We start from the raw sequence: 19,587 nt of genomic DNA, 5'->3' as shown, positions 1-19,587 counted from the left end.
ATACTAATTTAGTATATAATAGTTGGGACTATCATACTAATTAGTATAATAGTCCCAGGTTTTGGCCATTTTTCTATATTCTTTATTTGTTGTCCATTTTATCTATTCTCTCGTGTTTTGTGAATTTGTTTTATATTTCTCTTTTTTTTTCTTTTTCTTTTGTGTATATATTATTCTCTATTTTGTAGACCCCAATACACATCCTCATAGAAGGACTTAGACAATTCCGAAAGGGACAACATTAAAACTGTCATGAAGTCCAGGGGCGGATCCAGCCATTTTAAAAAGGGGGGGTTCCTAACCAAGGACAAAGGGGGGGGGTGGGTTTCCAACTATATGTCCCCATTCAAATGCATTGATCGTCCAAAAAAAGGGGGGGTTCCAACCCCCGGAACATCCCCCCCCCCCCCCCTTCTGGATCCGCGCCTGAAGTCGAAGAATGGATGGTGAAAAGTGTACAGTGTATTTTTACCCATTTTTCTCTATTTCATATACACCAATCCACACCATCATAGAAGGATTTAGAAGAACCGAAAGCGGCAATATAAGTCGCGGAAAAGGGGTTAAGAAATGGATGATGTAAAAGTGTACATGCAGTTTTTTTTTATTTTTGTAGAGCTGAACCTCAAAAGAAAGATGCGTTTACAGTAAATTATAAGATGACCACACTTTTATTTAACGTCAGATTCTCTTTGTAAATAGCAGTCTTACACAAAAGACTTTTTGAATGAAGACACAGAGGCATTAATCATTTGGTTATTCAGAGGCTGACCCAGCGTGGTTTGGATTTGTATTTTTAGTACATTTTGTGATTTGTAACTACAGCCTATTTTTATTTTCTGCCCTTTTTTAAAGGTAAAGATTTTTTTGCCGGGGCCTTTTACATGTTTTATGTGCATTATAGGATTTACTCATTGCTGAAGGCTGTACGATGATCCATAGATATTAAAACTTCTAAGTCATTTCGGGTCTCTGTTGGCGCGATATCTCATATCGGCAATCATATGCTCTATTTTTTTTTATATCGACAAAAAATAAATGTATAGTGTTTGTTCAGACTTTGTAACTTATTGTTTCCCGTCTAACATAATGTCTGATGTGGAACTATAAGATCAATGGAGTTCATTTAATGGAAAATAAAGTTACCATATTTTTCACTGTCCAGTATCATAGACAAGCACGGAACAGCGAAAATCGGCATCAAATTCAACATTTGTGGAAGGCTATCATGCAAAGGGACGTAATTCAAGTTAAAACGCAAGACTAACTAGTTAAACTAAACGAACGACACTAAAGAGCGTATCAATCAATCAATCAATCAATCAATCAATCAATCAATCAATCAATCAATCAATTTAGGAATATGTTCTTGATTTTCATGTCGTCCGTGGCAAGTAACCAATGCATGGTTAGGACAATCGAATAAAAACAAAATGAAACCAATATACCTTTTCCAGACAACTATCAATAGGAATTAAAGGAGATAAGGGACTAAAAGTCAGCGGGACAGCAACCTCAAGACAAAATTAATCAATCAAAATACATTTAGAGGACAACATACGATCTTGAAATATATATTATAAAATTGAGAATGTAAATGGGGAATGTGTCAAAGACACAAAACCCGACCATAGATCAGACAACAGCAGAAGGTCATCAACAGGTCTTCAATGCAGCGACAAATTCACGCACCCGGAGGCGTCCTTCAGCTGGCCCCTAAACAAATATAGATATAGGAAGATGTGGTGCGAGTGCCAATGAGACAACTCTCCATCCAAATAACAAAATATAAAAGTAAACCATTAAGGGTCAATGTACGGCAGGCGCCTTCAACACGGAGCCATGACTCACATGCACCGAACAACAAGCTATAAAGGGCCCCAGAATTACTAGTGTAAAATCATTCAAACGGGAAAACCAACGGTCTAATCTATATAAAAAACGAGAAACTAGAAACACGTATAAACTACATAAACAAACGACAACTTCTGTACATCAGATTCCTTACTTAGGACAGGTGCAAACATTTGCAGCGGGATTAAACGTTTAAATGGTACCAAACCTTCCCCCTTTTCTGAAACAATAGCATAACAACACAACATAGAAAACACACAATAAAATATCAATTGGCAGGTTTAACTTAATAAAAAAATATACATGTATATACTAGTTCAGTGATAATGAACGCCATACTAAACTCCAAATTGTACACAAGAAACTAAAATTAAAAATAATACAAGACTAACAAAGGCCAGAGGCTTCTGACTTGTGACAGACGCAAAAATGTGGCGGGGTTAAACATGTTTATGAGATCAAGCTCGAACTCCATCGTCTTTGGTCAATATTGAAAAAAGATCAATATACAATATACACCAAACTCGATTTTTTTTATGTATATATGTGTAAACTAAGACAACTTATATAAACACTTACAGGTTCCTGGTCCTGGACAGGTACATGAATATGAGGAAGGATTAAACCAGATTTTGCTATTCTAAACCCTCCCCTTATTAATCTCGATAAGTTGACCAAATGAAAATAACAACACATAAAAGAAACCGACTTAAGCTACCTCCGAATTCCAATAGGTTACAAAACATACAGATTAATGTACGTATACTTACACAGGGGCAAAATCCGATAACCATTGTGATTTCGACATGTTACCATAAGAACCCTCTCAACAACAATTTTTCGTCGGAATTTTCCATAGGTGTCCTGCTGCTTGACAAAATATTACACATAACCAAACATGCGCTGATTTCCTATGGTGACACATAAATAAAATCGTTTTTTATGACCAATTTGAGAATCTTACTTAACGACATTTTCTTAAAATTTTGACAAAGTATTACTTTGACCCTTTTACAAAAATATAAAAATTTCAAAAAATTTGAACCAACCATTTTATCAGAAAAATTACACTGGTTATATAGCAGTTTGACAAACACTTATTTTGATCATTGAGAAGCTTAATATTCCCTTAACAACACAACGTTATTAAAACGTTTAGCTGATTTTACAGAGTTATCTCCCTGTAGTGTTAGGTACTACCTTAAGCCATCGAAAAACACTACCAGGAGGAGTTTCTCTAGAATTGAATTAAGAATGAATATGGGGAATATGTCAACGAGACAACAACCCGATCAAAGAGGAGAACACAGACAGGCAAGTCCACCAATGGGTCTTCAACGCAGCGAGAAAATCCATCTCACAGAGGCGGGCTTAAGCTGGCCCCTTGCCAAGATTGTGTACTATTTCAATGAAAATGGACGTCACCCTAAACTCTGAAACATGTACAAATGAACTAAAATTTAGAAAAAAACTAAGCAAGACTAATAAAGGCCATATGCTTTTGACCTTGGACAGACTCAAAAATACGGACCGCAGTGGTCCTTTTAAATATCCCTTTATACTAGTATTGTGGTCAAAAGTTATGCCCCTCAGTTATCTGTTTACATTTTTGTTTTTGTTTATACAGGTGAAAACTGAAGTACCTTCTTCATAAATATTGCCATGATGCCAAGGACTAGCAACTACAGGCCGAAAAAAATTAATCGACTTAATCTAGAGTTACCCCCCTTAGTTTCCTCATAAATCGTTTGTTTTAGTTTTATGTTTTAATATAAATTCAACGTCGTTGACCATTTGGCATAACATACAGGTCAAGTACGAATATGACAATAGACATTTACCGTTTAGAATCAGAAATGCTGCGGGATGATGTACGAGATCACTGAAAAGGGAGACAGAGGGTTCGCACGCTCTTGGGATGCGTGATATAGGAATTTAAAATGAAGATGTAGGATAATAGAGAATACAAAAAGTGGATATGTGGGAAAGAGGGTTAAGAAATAGCTATAGGATCTATGAAAAAGTGGCAAGTTGATAAAAATTACAAAATAGAGATCATCTAATTGTTTTCTTATACTGTTTTGCCCTCAAACACCAAATTGCCTAATTTGTCATATGATATCGTTTCCTATTTAATACGATACATGTCAAGCTGTTTGATGATCTATTTTTAATTCGTTTGAGTGCATGCAGTTAACAACCAAATGACTAGACTTGAATTTGAAATCTAACTGGAGTCAAGAACATTGACCATTGAGGTCAAACAAAAAGTGATAACGGTAAGATTTTGTTAGTTTGTTTGTTTGTTTGTTTGTTGTACACTGCACACGTTACTTCACTAGTCGTTGAAAATGTCGTTTTACTTTTGTATAAGAGAACAACCACTTAAATTCAGGATAAGGGGGAGTGTAGTTATTTGTCTGAGTCAAACATTTTTTTCGCGCTTTTATTTTTAGTTTTTCGACGTTATCAGTCATTTTTTTTCAAATTTAACACTATAAGGTATGGGACAAAGGGATAAAAACTGGATTCAGAATAAAAATTTTTTGGAATCTGCTTGACCACAATAATTGTTTTTATCAAATCATGTATCAGAATATCTTTTAGGAACCCCCCTTCCCACCCACCAACCCCACCCCAACTTAAAGTTAAATGGTGGTTCCTTTGAAAATGAGAAGATGTGAAATGAATGCTAATGAGACAACTATCCTCTAAAGTTTAAATTAAGTGGTAATAAGAAATGACAGGCCAAATTATGGACTTTAACAAGAAAAAAACCATACCGTATAGTCCGTAATTAAAGCCCCCGGTCGACATGAAATATGTGAAACAATTCAAACGAGTAAAAAAACAGCTTGATTTATCAAAAACAATTAACGAACACACTCAATACGACAGACATGAAACAGCGACAACCACTGTACAACTGCATGGCTCCTGACCTGACAAAAAAGTGGCGGGGTTAAACATGTTTATGAGCGCTCAACCGTCCGTGGTGTAACAGTGCAACGTAAGAACAAACTGTAAAATTATAGTTGCATTTCGCTTACCCCAAAGATGAATACAATCGAGGCACATAAAAAACTAACATAAAATTAAACAATAGACACAAAGCACCGAAAAGTACTCGAACTACTAAAATCTGAAAGCTAGTTCATAGCCAATGACTAACACAGTTGGAATATTCCAAGTTTGTTTTTTTGTTGGGGGGAAAAGGGGGGGGGTAGGAGGGGTGTACACCCTAATATGGCAGTTGGAGCTGGGATGAACATATTTCTTTATTACGCATATATCACCAATTAGATAATGCGCCACATTTAAGTTATCTGTGAACCCTATATGTATAAATATGAAATTTTCTGATTTATCAATCACCGGATAATTATTCATATCAGAAATTATGATTAGATAGTGATGACGACATAACTCGGGTTTTGACCTGATTAATTGGTTAAATAGAGAATTTTACAGACATTTGGTCTTTTCAGTATAAGTAAAAGGTAAGTATTGGATATGTACTTGAAAATACGGGAAATAAATTGACCACTTGGAAAAACTTGTAATGTAGATGTATTTAATCACTGTTTAAGGATTCCAGAATTTCTATCTTGCGTCAAAAAGTGAAAGGGGCGTACGCGTATTACGTACAGGAATAAGGACATTGGACTTTAGTTTTGTCTGATGATTATCATGATCACTAAAAATCATATTTGCTAGAAAAGTCGTTTGATAAGTTTTAGTTTCTGGGAAAGTATATCAAATTAAAAAGGAGAAAGTAAGTATTTCTTTTTTATTCCAAGCGAATTATATGTTTCAAATATGTCTGTAATAACCCATTAGATTCATGGATTTTTTTAAAAATTGTTTCAGAAAAACACATCTCATAAACGTGTATCCAACATAATATTTTTGCCCATAAGTGGTCGTTGATTTCGGTATCTCAAACATATTCGACCGACTATTAGGAAAAGCATGAAATATTTATATCGAGGAACAAGAATATCTTTTATTCTGTCGGTGCTGTGTATATATGCAAAAGCAGTGGCGGATCTAGCCATTTTAAAAGGGGGGGGGGATCCCAACACAGAGTAAAAGGGGGTTCCAACTATATGCTCCCATTCAAATGTATTGATCGGCCAAAAAAAAGGGGGGTTTCAACTCCGGAACCCCCCCCCCCCTGAATCCGCCACTGAAAAGAGAGGCGAAAATACCGATTAAGGGAAATTCAAACACATAGGTCGAAAATAAACTGAAAACGGCTGGCTAAAAAAGAAAAAGACAAACAGACAGACAGACAGGCATACAGCAATACACAAAACACAACACAGAAAACTATACACTAAGCACTGCTAAAAAATTGGGTCAATCTCAGGTGATTCAATGACTTGTCTTGAAATGCAATTTTTAGCATAAGTCTTTTGCAATAAGATGACTTTTTGTACATAAATTAAACAGAAACAATAAAACATCTACCCTTTAATGCACAAGTCTTTTGCAATAAGATGACTTTTTGTACATAAATTAAACAGAAACAATAAAACATCTACCCTTTAATAGTACACAATTAAACAAATTGAAAAACACAAAGAGATCATATATGTTAATCGTGTAAGTATACTATTAGGTTCTGAAAAAAAGAAAAAAAAAACTATGCATACAACAAAATGTAATACTGGACCGAATGCTCGAGTAACGAGGCAGCCGAAAGACTCTGATTGATTGCTATTAACTTTTTGAAAACATGAGAAAAAAAACTGTTATTAAAGTAATCAGCTTTGTATTCTGCCATTTCTCTTCCATCAGTTATGTAATTATACAGAACTGGTTCTATTTCTTAATGATATTGAAACATGTGAATTAATTTTACTTCCAGAATGGGTTGTTGTGATGGATTTGCTCGTTGTGTCCTTGTGACATTCAACATACTTTTTGTTGTAAGTATTTATTATTAACTTTGAAGAATTAAAGGTACTATAATACTTATTTGTGACCAAGATACATAGGGACTTAATGCACCCTCCTATTCATCTTCGCTAGCCAAGGGTTACGATCCACTCCCGTTCTGTGAAGAGAACGGGAGTTGATCGTAACCCTTGGCTAGCGAAGATGCCTCCTATTGGGAGAATGTATATATATATATATATACTGTGGATTCATATTCATATTTATTCGTTGGCAACCATTTTTCGTGGATTATGAGTGTACATACGGAACGTCGAATCAACTGTTTAACGAATAATCAATTTTCTATTGAAATGTTTGCAGATTTTGGCAAAATCACAAAATCAAATATCCACGAAAATATTTTTTTCTTCAATACACGAAAATTGTAACACACGAAAATAAATGACTCAACAATTTGGTTGTTACTTACACGGTGACATACAAAATGATAAAAGTAGACATTGCAAACACAAAAACTAAATGCTATGGTAAGACAAATTTTCCATTATTGTTTAAGCTGAGATTACTATAACACAGTTATAGTAGTCTCAGCTTTAAGTGACTTTTGTCGGAAAACTAAGCCTTTGCAGAGAAATTTTCTGGTTGCTTAAAATTCTTTCTAATTATTATTTTCTAGATCTAACTACAAGTCAGCAAGTGAAATCTATCGAATTCTTAATTAAACAGTTATTATATCAGACTGAGGATAGGGGCCACTTGAGCTATATGTTTTTTATGTGTTGTGTTGTATTGTGTTGTTGTTGTGTTGTTGTTGTTGTTGTTGTGTTGTGTTGTATTGTGTTGTTGTGTTGTGTTTTGTTATGTTGTGTTGTGTGTTTAATGTTTTATTCAAATTTATGTAAACTTCACGAAAATGCTGTTGTTTGTAATGTATTATGCCTTCGACACCTTATTGATGTAATTTGAGCTATAGAATATAAGCACTAACAGTTTCCGTTGGGAAAACAACAAAATTCTTTACATTGCATTTTCACTATCAATAGCTTTCTGTTTCAGCTCACAGGAGTATTTGTACTTGGCGTAGGAATATTTCTAAAAGTAAATCCTAATTTACTAAACATACAACATGTAATAGAACTGAACTCCGGAGACAAGTATATATCTACTGCTGCTTACATATTAATAGGCTTTGGTATATTCGTTTTGCTTGTCGGTCTGTTTGGTTTTATTGGTGGATGCAAGCAGATCAAATTCTTTTTGGCACTGGTAAGTCAAAGTATATGATACAATGTCAAATGATTATACCTAATACCTAATACTAATTCTCACTTGAAAATTTAGGCAAACATATTGTAACGTATCCTGGAAATTCAACTTTGACTTCGCCTCGGGTCAACATTCAACATAATTTACAATTTTCAGCAGGACCTATATGGCTATTCTTAAGTTACTTCATTATTTCCCAATACTTTGCATGGTGAACATACCTAGTACTGAATATATAAATTAAGACAAACTTTGCACATTGTAAGTGTAATTTGGTCTCTAGTGGAGAGTTATCTCGTTGGCAACGTACCACATCTTCTTTAATTTATTAGTACTAATAATTTTCTTGTAATGCAGTGAAAAATCATTTAGGACCAACAACAAATAATTACATTAGATGTTTGTTTCATTATAATACGTTATTCTGATTGGCCAACTGCACATCTCGTGCTATTCCTGAAACAATTGTATTAGACAATAACATTTATCATTCATGATGACACGAGGTCCCACAATAAAGTGCACAGGTAAATTAAATGAAAACTTGATAAAAATCGTGTTTTCATGATTCTAGCTAAAAAAAATGTAATTATAAGTATTGAATGCTTCTTTTTGTAACTTTATAGGGTTGTAAAAGCGTTGACCGTGCGCACATTTTTAGTATGGAGCGCTTCCGCGCTTCATACAAAGTGTACTTCGGTCAACGCTTTTACACCCCAATAAATTTACAAAAAGCAGCATTCAATTCTTAAATGAAACATTATATTCATAACGTCATCTTGCACCACATATATATACAATACCTGTTTATTTTCATTTTCAGTACATGGGATGCGTGGTGCTTGTGTTCCTTGGTGAATTTTCTGCAGGAATCATTGCTGCTGTTTACAAAGGAAAAGTAAGTTATTAAAAAAATTAATTGACTTATAAATAAACAATTGAATTATAAAAATATATCAAAGATATATATTCGATATTCGTATACTTCAGGAAGATATATACTTTATTTGACTAGCTTACGAAACAGAATGAAAAGTGAGGCTCGCCGAGCTGTTCTCTTTTTTGTAGGAGTAGAAATAAGATTCATAATTTCTTACACTATAAAAATATTTTTTAATACTGTAATTTTTCCAAATTTTTATTTTCAATAAATTTAATTACTAAAACGTGGACCACGACAAAGACCTAACTACACTATTTTGTTTGTTTTAGGTAGACGACACGCTACAAACTGTATTAAGAGAATCTCTTTCGGAGTACGATTCGAAAAATAAGACGAGTGAACTGGTCAATAAAGGATGGGACGGGATCCAGAGCTGGGTTAGTGCAAAGACCAATGAATATAGAATATAGACCCCCAAAATAATTGTGTACTTTTGCTTCTTTAAATTTCGCTAAAATTGATGTTATATAGAATTATCAATACAGGGCCGTAACCAGGGGTTGAATTCAGGGGAAGCATGGGTTTGGGGCCGCGGATTGAGGCCCCTTAGATAGGGGGTTGGGGGCACAGCCCCGGCTGATTTGTTTCCACAATAAAATGGCTAAAAATTACCTGTTTTCCTTAACACTCCTCAGTATTGCTTGAACCTGGGAGCAATTTTTATGCAAAAACAAACTGAGATTGGTGTTAGGGGTTAGCCAAGGCTGTGTCTTGAAAGCCGTACTTTGAACTATAATCATTAACATTAAATATATTGTTACCGTCGATTTTTCTCTCTCTCTCAATAAAATGGCTTAAAATTACCCGTTTTCCTTCGATTTCCTTACTTTAAGACTCATCAGGAAGACTTGAACATGGAAAAAATTTGTTTTGCAAACGATTGTTATCTGTTTTTAAAGATATTTTTGTTAAAAATCAAACTGGTAAGTTAAAAAAAATTATATAGGCCTAAAGCAAGATAATCAGTAGAACGCAAGATATTTTTTTTTATCGAGGACCTTGAATTTCAATATCGTAGAAAGCTGAACAGACATGTATAGAACTACAACGAATGTGAGTGTTTTACTACTAAGGCATTTACCATAATGTTCTCATACGATCGGCAGACGTACTGTCTGACTAGACACGTTACAAAAATATCCAACAGCTGATTCAGCCGGTAACGAATTTCCGATATCATAAAAGATTCACAATACAAAGGGAACTTCCTCTGCTTAATTGAGCCCCTAAATAAATGTGATTAGTTTTATTTAAAATTGTGGAAAGCCAAGTTTCTTATGCGTTCTCGTACAACATAGGAAATATTGAATAACAGATGGAAGGCCACACAACATAACACAAAATACTGAAACAAATACTAAAATGGTTCACCGTTTCGATCAAAAATCCGGAAACATCACATATCATGATATCACTGTTAACACTGTAAACATGTGTATTCAAGTTATTCGTGTAGGACTACATATTGTTAATATTTCATTTAATAAAATTTTTGGTGTAGAAAATTCAGGGGAGGCAGTTGCCTCGCCTGCCTCATAGGTAGTTACGGCCCTGTCAATATTTTTTATTTAGGGTTTTTAAAAGAAACAAATGATATGCAGTACCGACCGTGCAAGAACCGTCAAGATCGTCATAAAAAAACTCGTCGCAAAATTAAGATATGCAGAAATTTTATCTGGAAATATGATTGATTGGTTGATTTTTTGTGTGTTTAACACTACTTCGTGGCTGCCATTTCTTATTAAAGAAGCGAGTCGAAGTTCCCGGAGAGTACCCCCGTCCTTCGTCAGGAACAATGGCAATCCTAGTCAGTTAATGATTTACGCACTAATAATTTGAATAATATATACACCACGTCTAAAATTACCACTGATAGTTAAACGATATAATAAAATGTACTCTGAAAAAGCGTCACTGCTAATAATAAAATTGAGAATGAATATGGGGTATATGTCACAGAGACAGCAACCCGACAAACGAGCAGATAACAGCCACCAATGGGTCTTTAACGCAGCGAGAAAATCCCGCAACCGGAGATGGTCCATAGCTGGCCTCTAAATAAAATTATGTAATACTTCAGTTAAAATGGACGCCACACTTAACTCCAAAAAATATGAATGAACTAAAATTTAAAACCAAAAAATATGCAAGACTTACTAAGGCCAGAGGCTTCTGACTTAATTTGGGACAGGCCCAAAAATGCGCTACTTTTTGATGTTCAAAAACTTAAATTGTAATAGAATCATGTGATGATTCCGTTTGAACAACAAACAAGAACCTGCCATATCTATCTCGACGCCCCATTTTTCTTTTTCAGTTAAAATGTTGTGGCGAACGCAACTTTACAGACTACACTGTAATGAAAATACCACTTGCTGATGACGTAAGTTAACATAAAACATCCCGTAAAATTTATTTCCGATGACTTCATTGATACATCTATATATATAGAACAGGATTTCCCTATTTCGTTAGATATGGAACAGGATTTTTCATTTAAAAAGAGCACCCTTCAAGCAAAGATCTGATTGGTTGATATAGTCGTGAAGATACACAATAGGTGAAACAAGTACAGAGAGGCTAAAGATACCATAGGGTTATTCAAATTCAGAAGTCGCCAAAAACGAACTGATAATGCCATGACTTAAAAACGAAAAACGACAAAAAGACGCATGCACAATAATACACAAAACACAAAATAAACTGAGCAACACGTCCCAATCAAAACTGTGGATGATGTTTGGTCCTCCGGAAGGGTAAGATAAGTGGTTGTAATAACTCTTTTGAGCAAACTGGAAACAAAAATATGTTAGATTGACTGTTGCAGAATGTCAAAGCGGCAAATTTTACATACATATTCAAGACTAACAAATTAAAATTAAATTCAATTCGTAGGTTCTGTAAAGTAAATCGACTGAGATAATAGGAGGAAACTTCGACTACCGCTAGAAAATGAAGTATATATTGACCTCAGGACCCCTGAATGAGTTGTTGCTGAGGTCCCTTAATCGTCTCCATTCAACCAAAATGAGTTAGCAATGCTGAACTATAGCGACCATACATACAATCGCAATGAATGTACAATTGTGAAATCAATCTCCCTTACAGACAGAGTTATCGTCCTTTCCTCTTCATCGAAAGGGGGGAGGACAATTTAACTGTCTGTTGTAAATACTAGTAGATTCAATAGATGCTTCCGTTATATCTGAAATAACCATTGGATTGAATAGCATTTATAAGATTAAAAGCTATAACAATTCTTACTGAATACTGGATACATTTAAAACTTTTTTAGAAACTTGTTCCGGATTCATGTTGTGGGTCAAATAAACAGGAATGCCAAAAAGAAGCAAAGGCAAAAGTAAAACCATTTAAAAACTTGTATGACCAGGTAAGTCCGAAACTAACAGTTAGTCTATTTACGATTAGTACAGGCAATGTGTATGCTGTAAGTTGAAACTCCATTACTTATAGACGACCGTTAAAGGTGTGACTTAAGTTTTGAAAACAATGATTCAATTTATTTTACTTTGTGGTTATAGTTTGAATGCCATACGGTTTAGAATGATATACCTTTATTGCTTGACTATAAACTTAAGATTGGGTATCATGGGAATAAGATTCAAGTTTTAAAGTGTTTGAACTGTAGATTAAAAATCGTAGCCTTGGACTTTAGGCTTGCTGTTTGACTTTAGTTCGGATACCATAAGTATGAAATTTAGAATTTTATGTTTTTCGGCTTTGTGACTTTAATTGTAATAATCCGGCAAGTATGAAGTTTATGTCTTAATATTCTTTATATTATGTGACTGTAGTTGAATGCCACAAATATGACATTTAGGATAAAAAAAAAAAAGCATTTGTACTCAAGTTTGGTTGTGCGCATTTATCTATCTTTTTTTCTTTGTACCACGTTGTTGTAGTCGTCATGCAAGTGAAAGTAATTTTCGTACACTATAAATGGTGCATATACAATTATACAATATATTTCAGTCAGCACTGTGACAAATCTTTGCCATCGATTTTAGATTTCTCCTTTAAATTGCTACTATGCACTTTATGGATAAGGTGTATTTTTTCTTCTTTCAGGGTTGTTACGATCAAATGGAAAACCAAATAAAGTCTCACATTACCCTTCTGATAGGTGCAGGAGTTGGTGTAGCCATGTTTCAGGTAAGAACAGATAAAGTCACGATAAAAGTTTTTAATTAGTCTCGTATTTGTTTTTAATAAAGTATCTTAACACTAATATTATCTGGGTTATAATGATGATGTATTCAGTCAGAGTCAATTTCTGTTTCATTATAAAAATTATAATTATAGTTTATTTTCACTATGACAGCTTCGTGAATAGATCTATAAGAAATTAATGGAAAGTTGATGAGCAAAAGGAAATAGTCCCTTATGTAAACAGTTAGATCCAAAGTAATGAAATTTTGGAAAAGATTGTTTTGTTTTAGTTTTTAGAACTTGGGAACGAGAGTAAGAAAGTATTTCAAATTAGAGTTATCTCTCTTTGATCGAAAAGCTGCATGATAAATATTTTATTCATCTCTGCATTTATTTCAGTTGCTTGGTATATTTTTGGCCTGTGCAGCATGGAAGCGGAGTGGAGATGATGATATTATTTAAATTTAACTACTTTTCTATTTATTTTGGTTTTGGTGAGATATTTTGTGTACTGTACTTATATGATAAAACACCAATGTATACCATTGAATTGTATATAATTAACGTTAATAATTGTTAATCATTTTTAATTCATTGCTATTATTTTGAATTTCAGTTACTTGGTATATTTTTGGCATGTGCCGCTTGGAAAAAAAGTGATGATGATGACCTAAGAGTTTAACTATGTTGATATTTCTTACACTGTTTTTTTATTTGAATTGTTGTGAAATATAAATATATTCTTTTATAAAGATATGCATGTACATTGTTAGTTTGTTAAAGTTTGATAGTTGAACAAAATATAAGTTGTAACATTATTTTCGTTGTAAGACTTGGCTGTGATCTGTTGAGATTTGTAATTAAAATTTATCGAAAACATCGGTGTTTGTTAATCTTCCAAATTTATACTTATTAATTCTCCATAGATGCTTATCTTAGCAGGCTACTGATGTTTGCAAATATGAATATAACACGTTTGGATAAATGAGATCATGTGATGAGCTTCTATTTTATAAACGTTTCTATAGCCTGATAATGCCCGGGTTGCACATTTTACACGTATTTTATCAATAAAAACTACAGAATAGCCTAGAAAAGAATAGTTTTCCTTTACACCAAATAAGGGCCCCAGGAGGGCATAAATATATACTAACATTCACCAATATCATTACAATGTATAAACAATCCCATATATATACACAGGCAATAGATATGTAACATGTGTAATAAAAAAAAACATACAACAGGAAACACACAACAAAATTATAGCAATATATTATAGTTCTAATACTAGTAATATTGTGCTGACATTGACTCAAGTGCACCCGGTAAGTGTAATTTTTCTATAAAACAACCCCCAAAAAACCAAGAGGCTTACGTAGATTGTGCGGAGAAATTGATGACGACAATTATTGAAGTCTTCTAAATTCTTTTACTGATACCTCCAGGGCCACCTTTCTTCCAATAGAGTGATAGTTACTACCATCGTTTACCCACGAATATCTTTCTCTAAAACCAGCAGGTCGTCTAGTCATCATCGTCCGGGCATTTTAATCGATGACGCATGTTCGCGTTGTGGATTGGTTGCAAGGAGTTTATGCTCGTCTGACTCAATTACAAGAGTTAGGTTTTTTTTATCTCGTTTTACGTCCCCAAAGATGAGTATTATCAACTTCAGTTTTATACTGTACTATTTTCATTGATACATCGTATGAAACTGTTGGAAACATGTGAAATTAAAGATTTCGACACACACAAATATTTTATGCACTCGCTCTTGGGTTTAAAATTGTTTGACCTGTTGATGGTTCAATTTTCCGACGACTCCTATTTTACAAACAAAAAAATAGATCATGCTCTTCTAAACAAAACAGTCGCAATAGGAGACAAAGAAGTTCAACATTAGTATGGATACAAAAGTGGGACCAGAGACATTCCCTGTTGGAAAATATTGAAGGAAAACAGATGGACACTCATAATTATATACCATCCGTTTCTAAAAGCGGAGGTGTATAGATACTCCTGGAAATTACACAATTATCTTGGTTATTGTTTTATGTTTTATGTTTTTTGTTGTTTTTGTTTTTGTTTGAATAACTTGTCAAAACATGACTTAACAAGAATGTGTCCATAGTACACGGATACCCCACTCGCACTATCATTTTCTATGTTCAGTGGACCGTGAAATTGGGGTCAAAATTATAATTTGGAATTATAATTAGAAAGATCATATCATAGGGAACATGTTTACTAAGTTTCAAGTTGATGTAACTTTAACTTCATCAAAAACTACCTTGACCAAAAACTTTAACCTGAACTTCGCACTATCATTTTCTATGTTCAGTGGACCATGAAATTGGGGTCAAAACTATAATTTGGCATTACAATAAGAAAGATCATATCATGGGGAACATGTGTACTAAGTTTCAAGTTGATTGGACTTCAACTTCTTCAAAAACTACCTTGACCAAAAACTTTAACCTGAAGCGAACGGACGGACGGACGGACGCACGGACGAACGGAGGCACAGACCAGAAAACATAATGCCCCTCTACTATCGTAGGTGGGGTATAAAAAGCATTTTATTCATAATTCATATTACTGGTAAAGTAAAAATCCAGAAAAACTGGACAAATCATCAAGGACGCAACTGCGACTGTCGAAGTGACGGTTCCGAATCCAAATTTTGTCCCCGTTATTAAGGCGAACCACCGCCATACTGCTGTCGGACGTATTTGATGTAACCCAGATTGATATCAGCCGGTTCCCTTTTTTAACAATATCTACCAAACAGGTATGGTCTTCATTTCCCCGAATTTGAACGTGGAATACGTAAACTCCGTTTGTTGGTGCAGTAAAAATACCATTTGAGGTGTCATAACCACTACCTTCATTACTTACGACGTGGTCGAACGCAATAACTTGGTTATCACCGAGTGACATGTCGTTGTTATTTTCAACAGTGAAGAAAACACTTAGGAAATCTGAAAAAAATAAAATGATTAAAATAGATATCCTTCCCTTTATGTCTATTTTTTGTGTGTATGCGTGTTAACTGTTTATTTGTTCGAAAATTTTATCTTAAAATTTGTTAAAAGAGAGACGATCCCTTTTGCATAGTAGGGGCCTAAAACTAGACAAAATTTGGAGTGATATAGCTGCAAAAGTTAGAAAAATGGGTCAGATTAATGAGAAAAATTAAACTTCATGGAAGCACCTATGCATTTTATACATGGGACAAATTGACACAAAATCGCGGGTCGATACGTCACTAAAGTCTCGTGATGTCTTACTTATTTGGATACATGACATAACTATCCTCATGTTTTGGTTGTTATATTTTTCTTGTCAGATTGATGCCATCACTGCTGAGCAAGAGATTCCTGCGGGTATCACCAACACTGTAATTAGTGGATTTGTTGTCAGTCAAATGATATTAGTTTGATAAAGATAATGATCAATATATTTTGAGTTCTCAATTCTTTGAAATCTTAAAGTAAATGATACATTTTTATTTCTATGCTTACCAACTGAAGCAAATCGTTTTCTACTATTTTCACATCTTGCCGAATCGTTTTCTTCTACTTTAGCAAGTTTTTGTTGGAGTAGTTTGTTTTGCTGTACCACGAAAGCTGAAAAATGAAAAAAAAAATACAATCAAAGAGGGTCTCAAAGGGGTCTTCATTTCAGTGTACATACTTTATTCTTATTTATTTGCCCATTATTCTATATATTTTTTTCCATATTTCAGGGTACCCTTTTGCTTTTTTCTTTATATGTTTGTGTATTATGCTTTGTCGTTTTTATATAATCTATAGGACAATTTTGGTTTTTTTACGACTATAGCATCTGAGCGCAAATAGCTCAGAAACAAAGGACGTATCCTTCTTAATTGGAGGGGCCTCGCACACCGAGTGCTCTAAGTATAGTCCAGCTACTACCGAATATCACTGGCCATTCAACACTGAGGTTGCGAGGTCGAATCTTGCACTGGGCAGGTGCTCTTGGACTGGGATCGTTAGTTTTCCTACCGAAGGTCGGAGGTTCTCTCCGCGGGGTACTCTGGCTTCCTCTATCAATAAAAACTTACCACCACGAAATAGCACAAAAGTGTTCAAATTGGTGTTAAAGTTAAAATACCAATCTATCAATTCTAATTGAAGAAATACTTACTAGTGGTATGTCGTAAATCATTAAGTTCCTTGAAAATCTTTTCATATTTTTCATCACCTGTAGATACATTCTCGCTGGATATACTTGAAAGTAATAAAGTCTCAAAAATGCAGACAAGAAAAAAACTTGAAACCATTTTGGAATATGAAAAGTTGTGCAAGTCTTTCTTATCAAACAATGCTTAAAGGTCAATTTGATAACTGTCTTCTGTTCTTTGACTTGAGCACTATATGTACTATAAACAACTGTCATACAAATGGGAGGTTGTGCTAGCTATAAACCAGGTTTAATCCACCATTACCAAGTCATGAATATATGACAGTTGATTTCTAATTGTTCCGTTGGTTGGTTAGTTAAACTTTCAATTTTATGGATTTTACGAAATTCCCCTTTTAGAATTTAGAGTTCGGTATTTTTTTAAATATTTTTTTGCAAAAAAAAATACAGAAAAATACAAGAACAATGTCCCCTATCGATGCACATATTTTATTTGCCCAAAGGCTGATGATAACGGATATATTCCTGATGTCGTAACTACAATCCCGTGACTTTCCCCCGAATGTGATCTATCGAATTCAAATTATTTCCGGGTTTGTAATAACATGAACAACACGACGGGTGTCACATATTGATCAGGATCTGCTTACCCTTCCGGAACACCTGAGATCAACCCCAGTTTTTGGTGGGGTTCGTGTTGCTCAGTCGGCTTTAGGTTTCTGAATGTTATGTGTTTCTGTACTATAGTTTCTCTATTGGTCTTTTTTAGCCATTGCATGCATTGTCAGTTTATTTTCGACATGCATATGAGTTTGAATGTCCCTCTGGTATTTTTGGTCCTCTTCAATTTTAAATAACCATTCTATTTCGTCGTTGCCTTTCCCTCATCCATTCCTTCCATCGTCCAATTCTCATTTGAATTCAACCATTCTGTCACTTCTGTCGTACAAACAAACACAGAAAACAATAGTGAAGTATAGCTGTTGAGAAGATGAAAAAGGATTGGGTCTAATGTTGAGTTCACACGTAATTCGCATTCGAAACGTTTTACGTGCTAACGTCAATTCTAATTCGAATTACAATGCGCGTCAAATTCGTTTTACTGTCCAAACGACGTTAACTTGTAATTCGTATTAACAAAAGCGTATTTCTGATGCGAATTGGATAATTCGAATTAGCCAATTCGAATCAATTCGAATTAAAAAGAAGAGTGTGTGAACGCGATAAGCGAATTCGATTCGAATTCAATTCGAATTAAATGTCCGTTTGAACGAGGCATAAAATAAACGTGCAATAGTTTGTCTAAATGTTTGCTCTAAGAAGACGATACTGCAATTTTAATTTAGTGATATTTATTCCCCACGTTATGTCCTTGTTTTGTAAACCTTGCCGTCTAAAAACAGAGCTTGTTTATTTATTTTATTATCATTGTTATATAACAAAATATATTATCCAAAAACTTTGAACATATAGATTTATAAAACCCTTACGAGAAGTACTTAGAAAGTAATGAGGCAAAATAAGTTTTTTTTACATAAATGTATGTAATACAATTCGATGTAAGCTCGTAAAGGTAGATCGTTTTCACCTGGTTCAACCCATGGTCACTGTATACATTATCTTTAAATGACAACGGTCGGTATAGGGGAACACTCACTTTCTCAGATAACGTTATCGTCAACTTATCGTTGAAACCGTCATATCAGAGGGTCTGTATGGTAGGAAAAGGGGTCTTTATTTTTATATACTTTAATTTCTCTCTCTGTTTTTTTTTCAATTTTTCTTTATTCTTTGTAGCTATAAGTGCACTTATTGATCTCAATTTTTCTATTATTTGGCGGGCCGTTATTTCCTATTTACTATATAAACACTAACTTAATATAACAACCATTTATTTTCAAAGGAGGGGTGGGGTTTGTTATTTCCCCTAAAAAAGTATTCTGGTCTCTGATAAAAGTATTCTGACTCAGACAAAAACACATTGATATCAAATGGTTGCTCCCTAATGCATTTGACTATATATTTAAACTTCCATCATTCTCCAGTCTCCAACATTAAGAATCGTTGAAGCAAGACTACAGCGGGCCCCCTTTTAAGGCAGTCAGTGAGCCCCCCCCCCCTTTTATGAAAATTTCTAGATCCACCACTGTGGAAGTACCTTCTACATGGTTGTTTATTAATTTTACTGCATCGATCCGTCATTGAATGAAGCACTTTGTTGTAATTTCCCGTAGGGTTTCAAAAACAATTTTGTTTTTTAAGAATTTCAGGAATTTCTC

At 34.2% G+C, this 19,587-nt stretch overlaps 1 protein-coding gene and 1 long non-coding RNA gene across 5 annotated transcripts; one reads left to right on the top strand and one right to left on the bottom strand.

Moving 5' to 3' along the window:
- The first annotated feature begins 3,972 nt into the window (after positions 1 to 3,972).
- Positions 3,973 to 14,015, top strand: LOC139482086 (tetraspanin-7-like). Of its 4 annotated transcripts, none has more exons than XM_071265738.1 (9): positions 3,973 to 4,133; positions 6,728 to 6,788; positions 7,816 to 8,025; positions 8,849 to 8,923; positions 9,238 to 9,345; positions 11,286 to 11,351; positions 12,264 to 12,359; positions 13,058 to 13,141; positions 13,755 to 14,015. In XM_071265738.1, the coding sequence occupies exons 2-9, from the start codon at positions 6,729 to 6,731 to the stop codon at positions 13,818 to 13,820; spliced, it is 765 nt and encodes a 254-aa protein (XP_071121839.1). In that variant the 5' UTR covers positions 3,973 to 4,133; position 6,728; the 3' UTR covers positions 13,821 to 14,015. The 4 variants fall into 4 exon arrangements, with proteins under 4 accessions (XP_071121839.1, XP_071121842.1, XP_071121840.1 ...); XM_071265741.1 differs by lacking the exon at positions 13,755 to 14,015 and adding an exon at positions 13,538 to 13,734 and having other exon boundaries at positions 3,992 to 4,133; XM_071265739.1 differs by lacking the exon at positions 3,973 to 4,133 and adding an exon at positions 5,258 to 5,354.
- A 1,661-nt stretch (positions 14,016 to 15,676) lies between these two features.
- On the bottom strand, positions 15,677 to 17,535 carry LOC139483609 (uncharacterized). Its single transcript, XR_011655045.1, has 3 exons — positions 17,312 to 17,535; positions 16,666 to 16,770; positions 15,677 to 16,122 (listed from the first exon to the last, which is right to left on the bottom strand). It is a non-coding gene; the product is annotated as an uncharacterized lncRNA (long non-coding RNA).
- Positions 17,536 to 19,587: the final 2,052 nt, after the last annotated feature.

This window comes from Mytilus edulis, chromosome 7 (assembly GCF_963676685.1).
Source record: "Mytilus edulis chromosome 7, xbMytEdul2.2, whole genome shotgun sequence".
NCBI lineage: Eukaryota > Metazoa > Mollusca > Bivalvia > Mytilida > Mytilidae > Mytilus > Mytilus edulis.
Note: the sequence above shows the minus strand (reverse complement) of the source record. Positions and strands in the feature narration are given on the sequence as shown.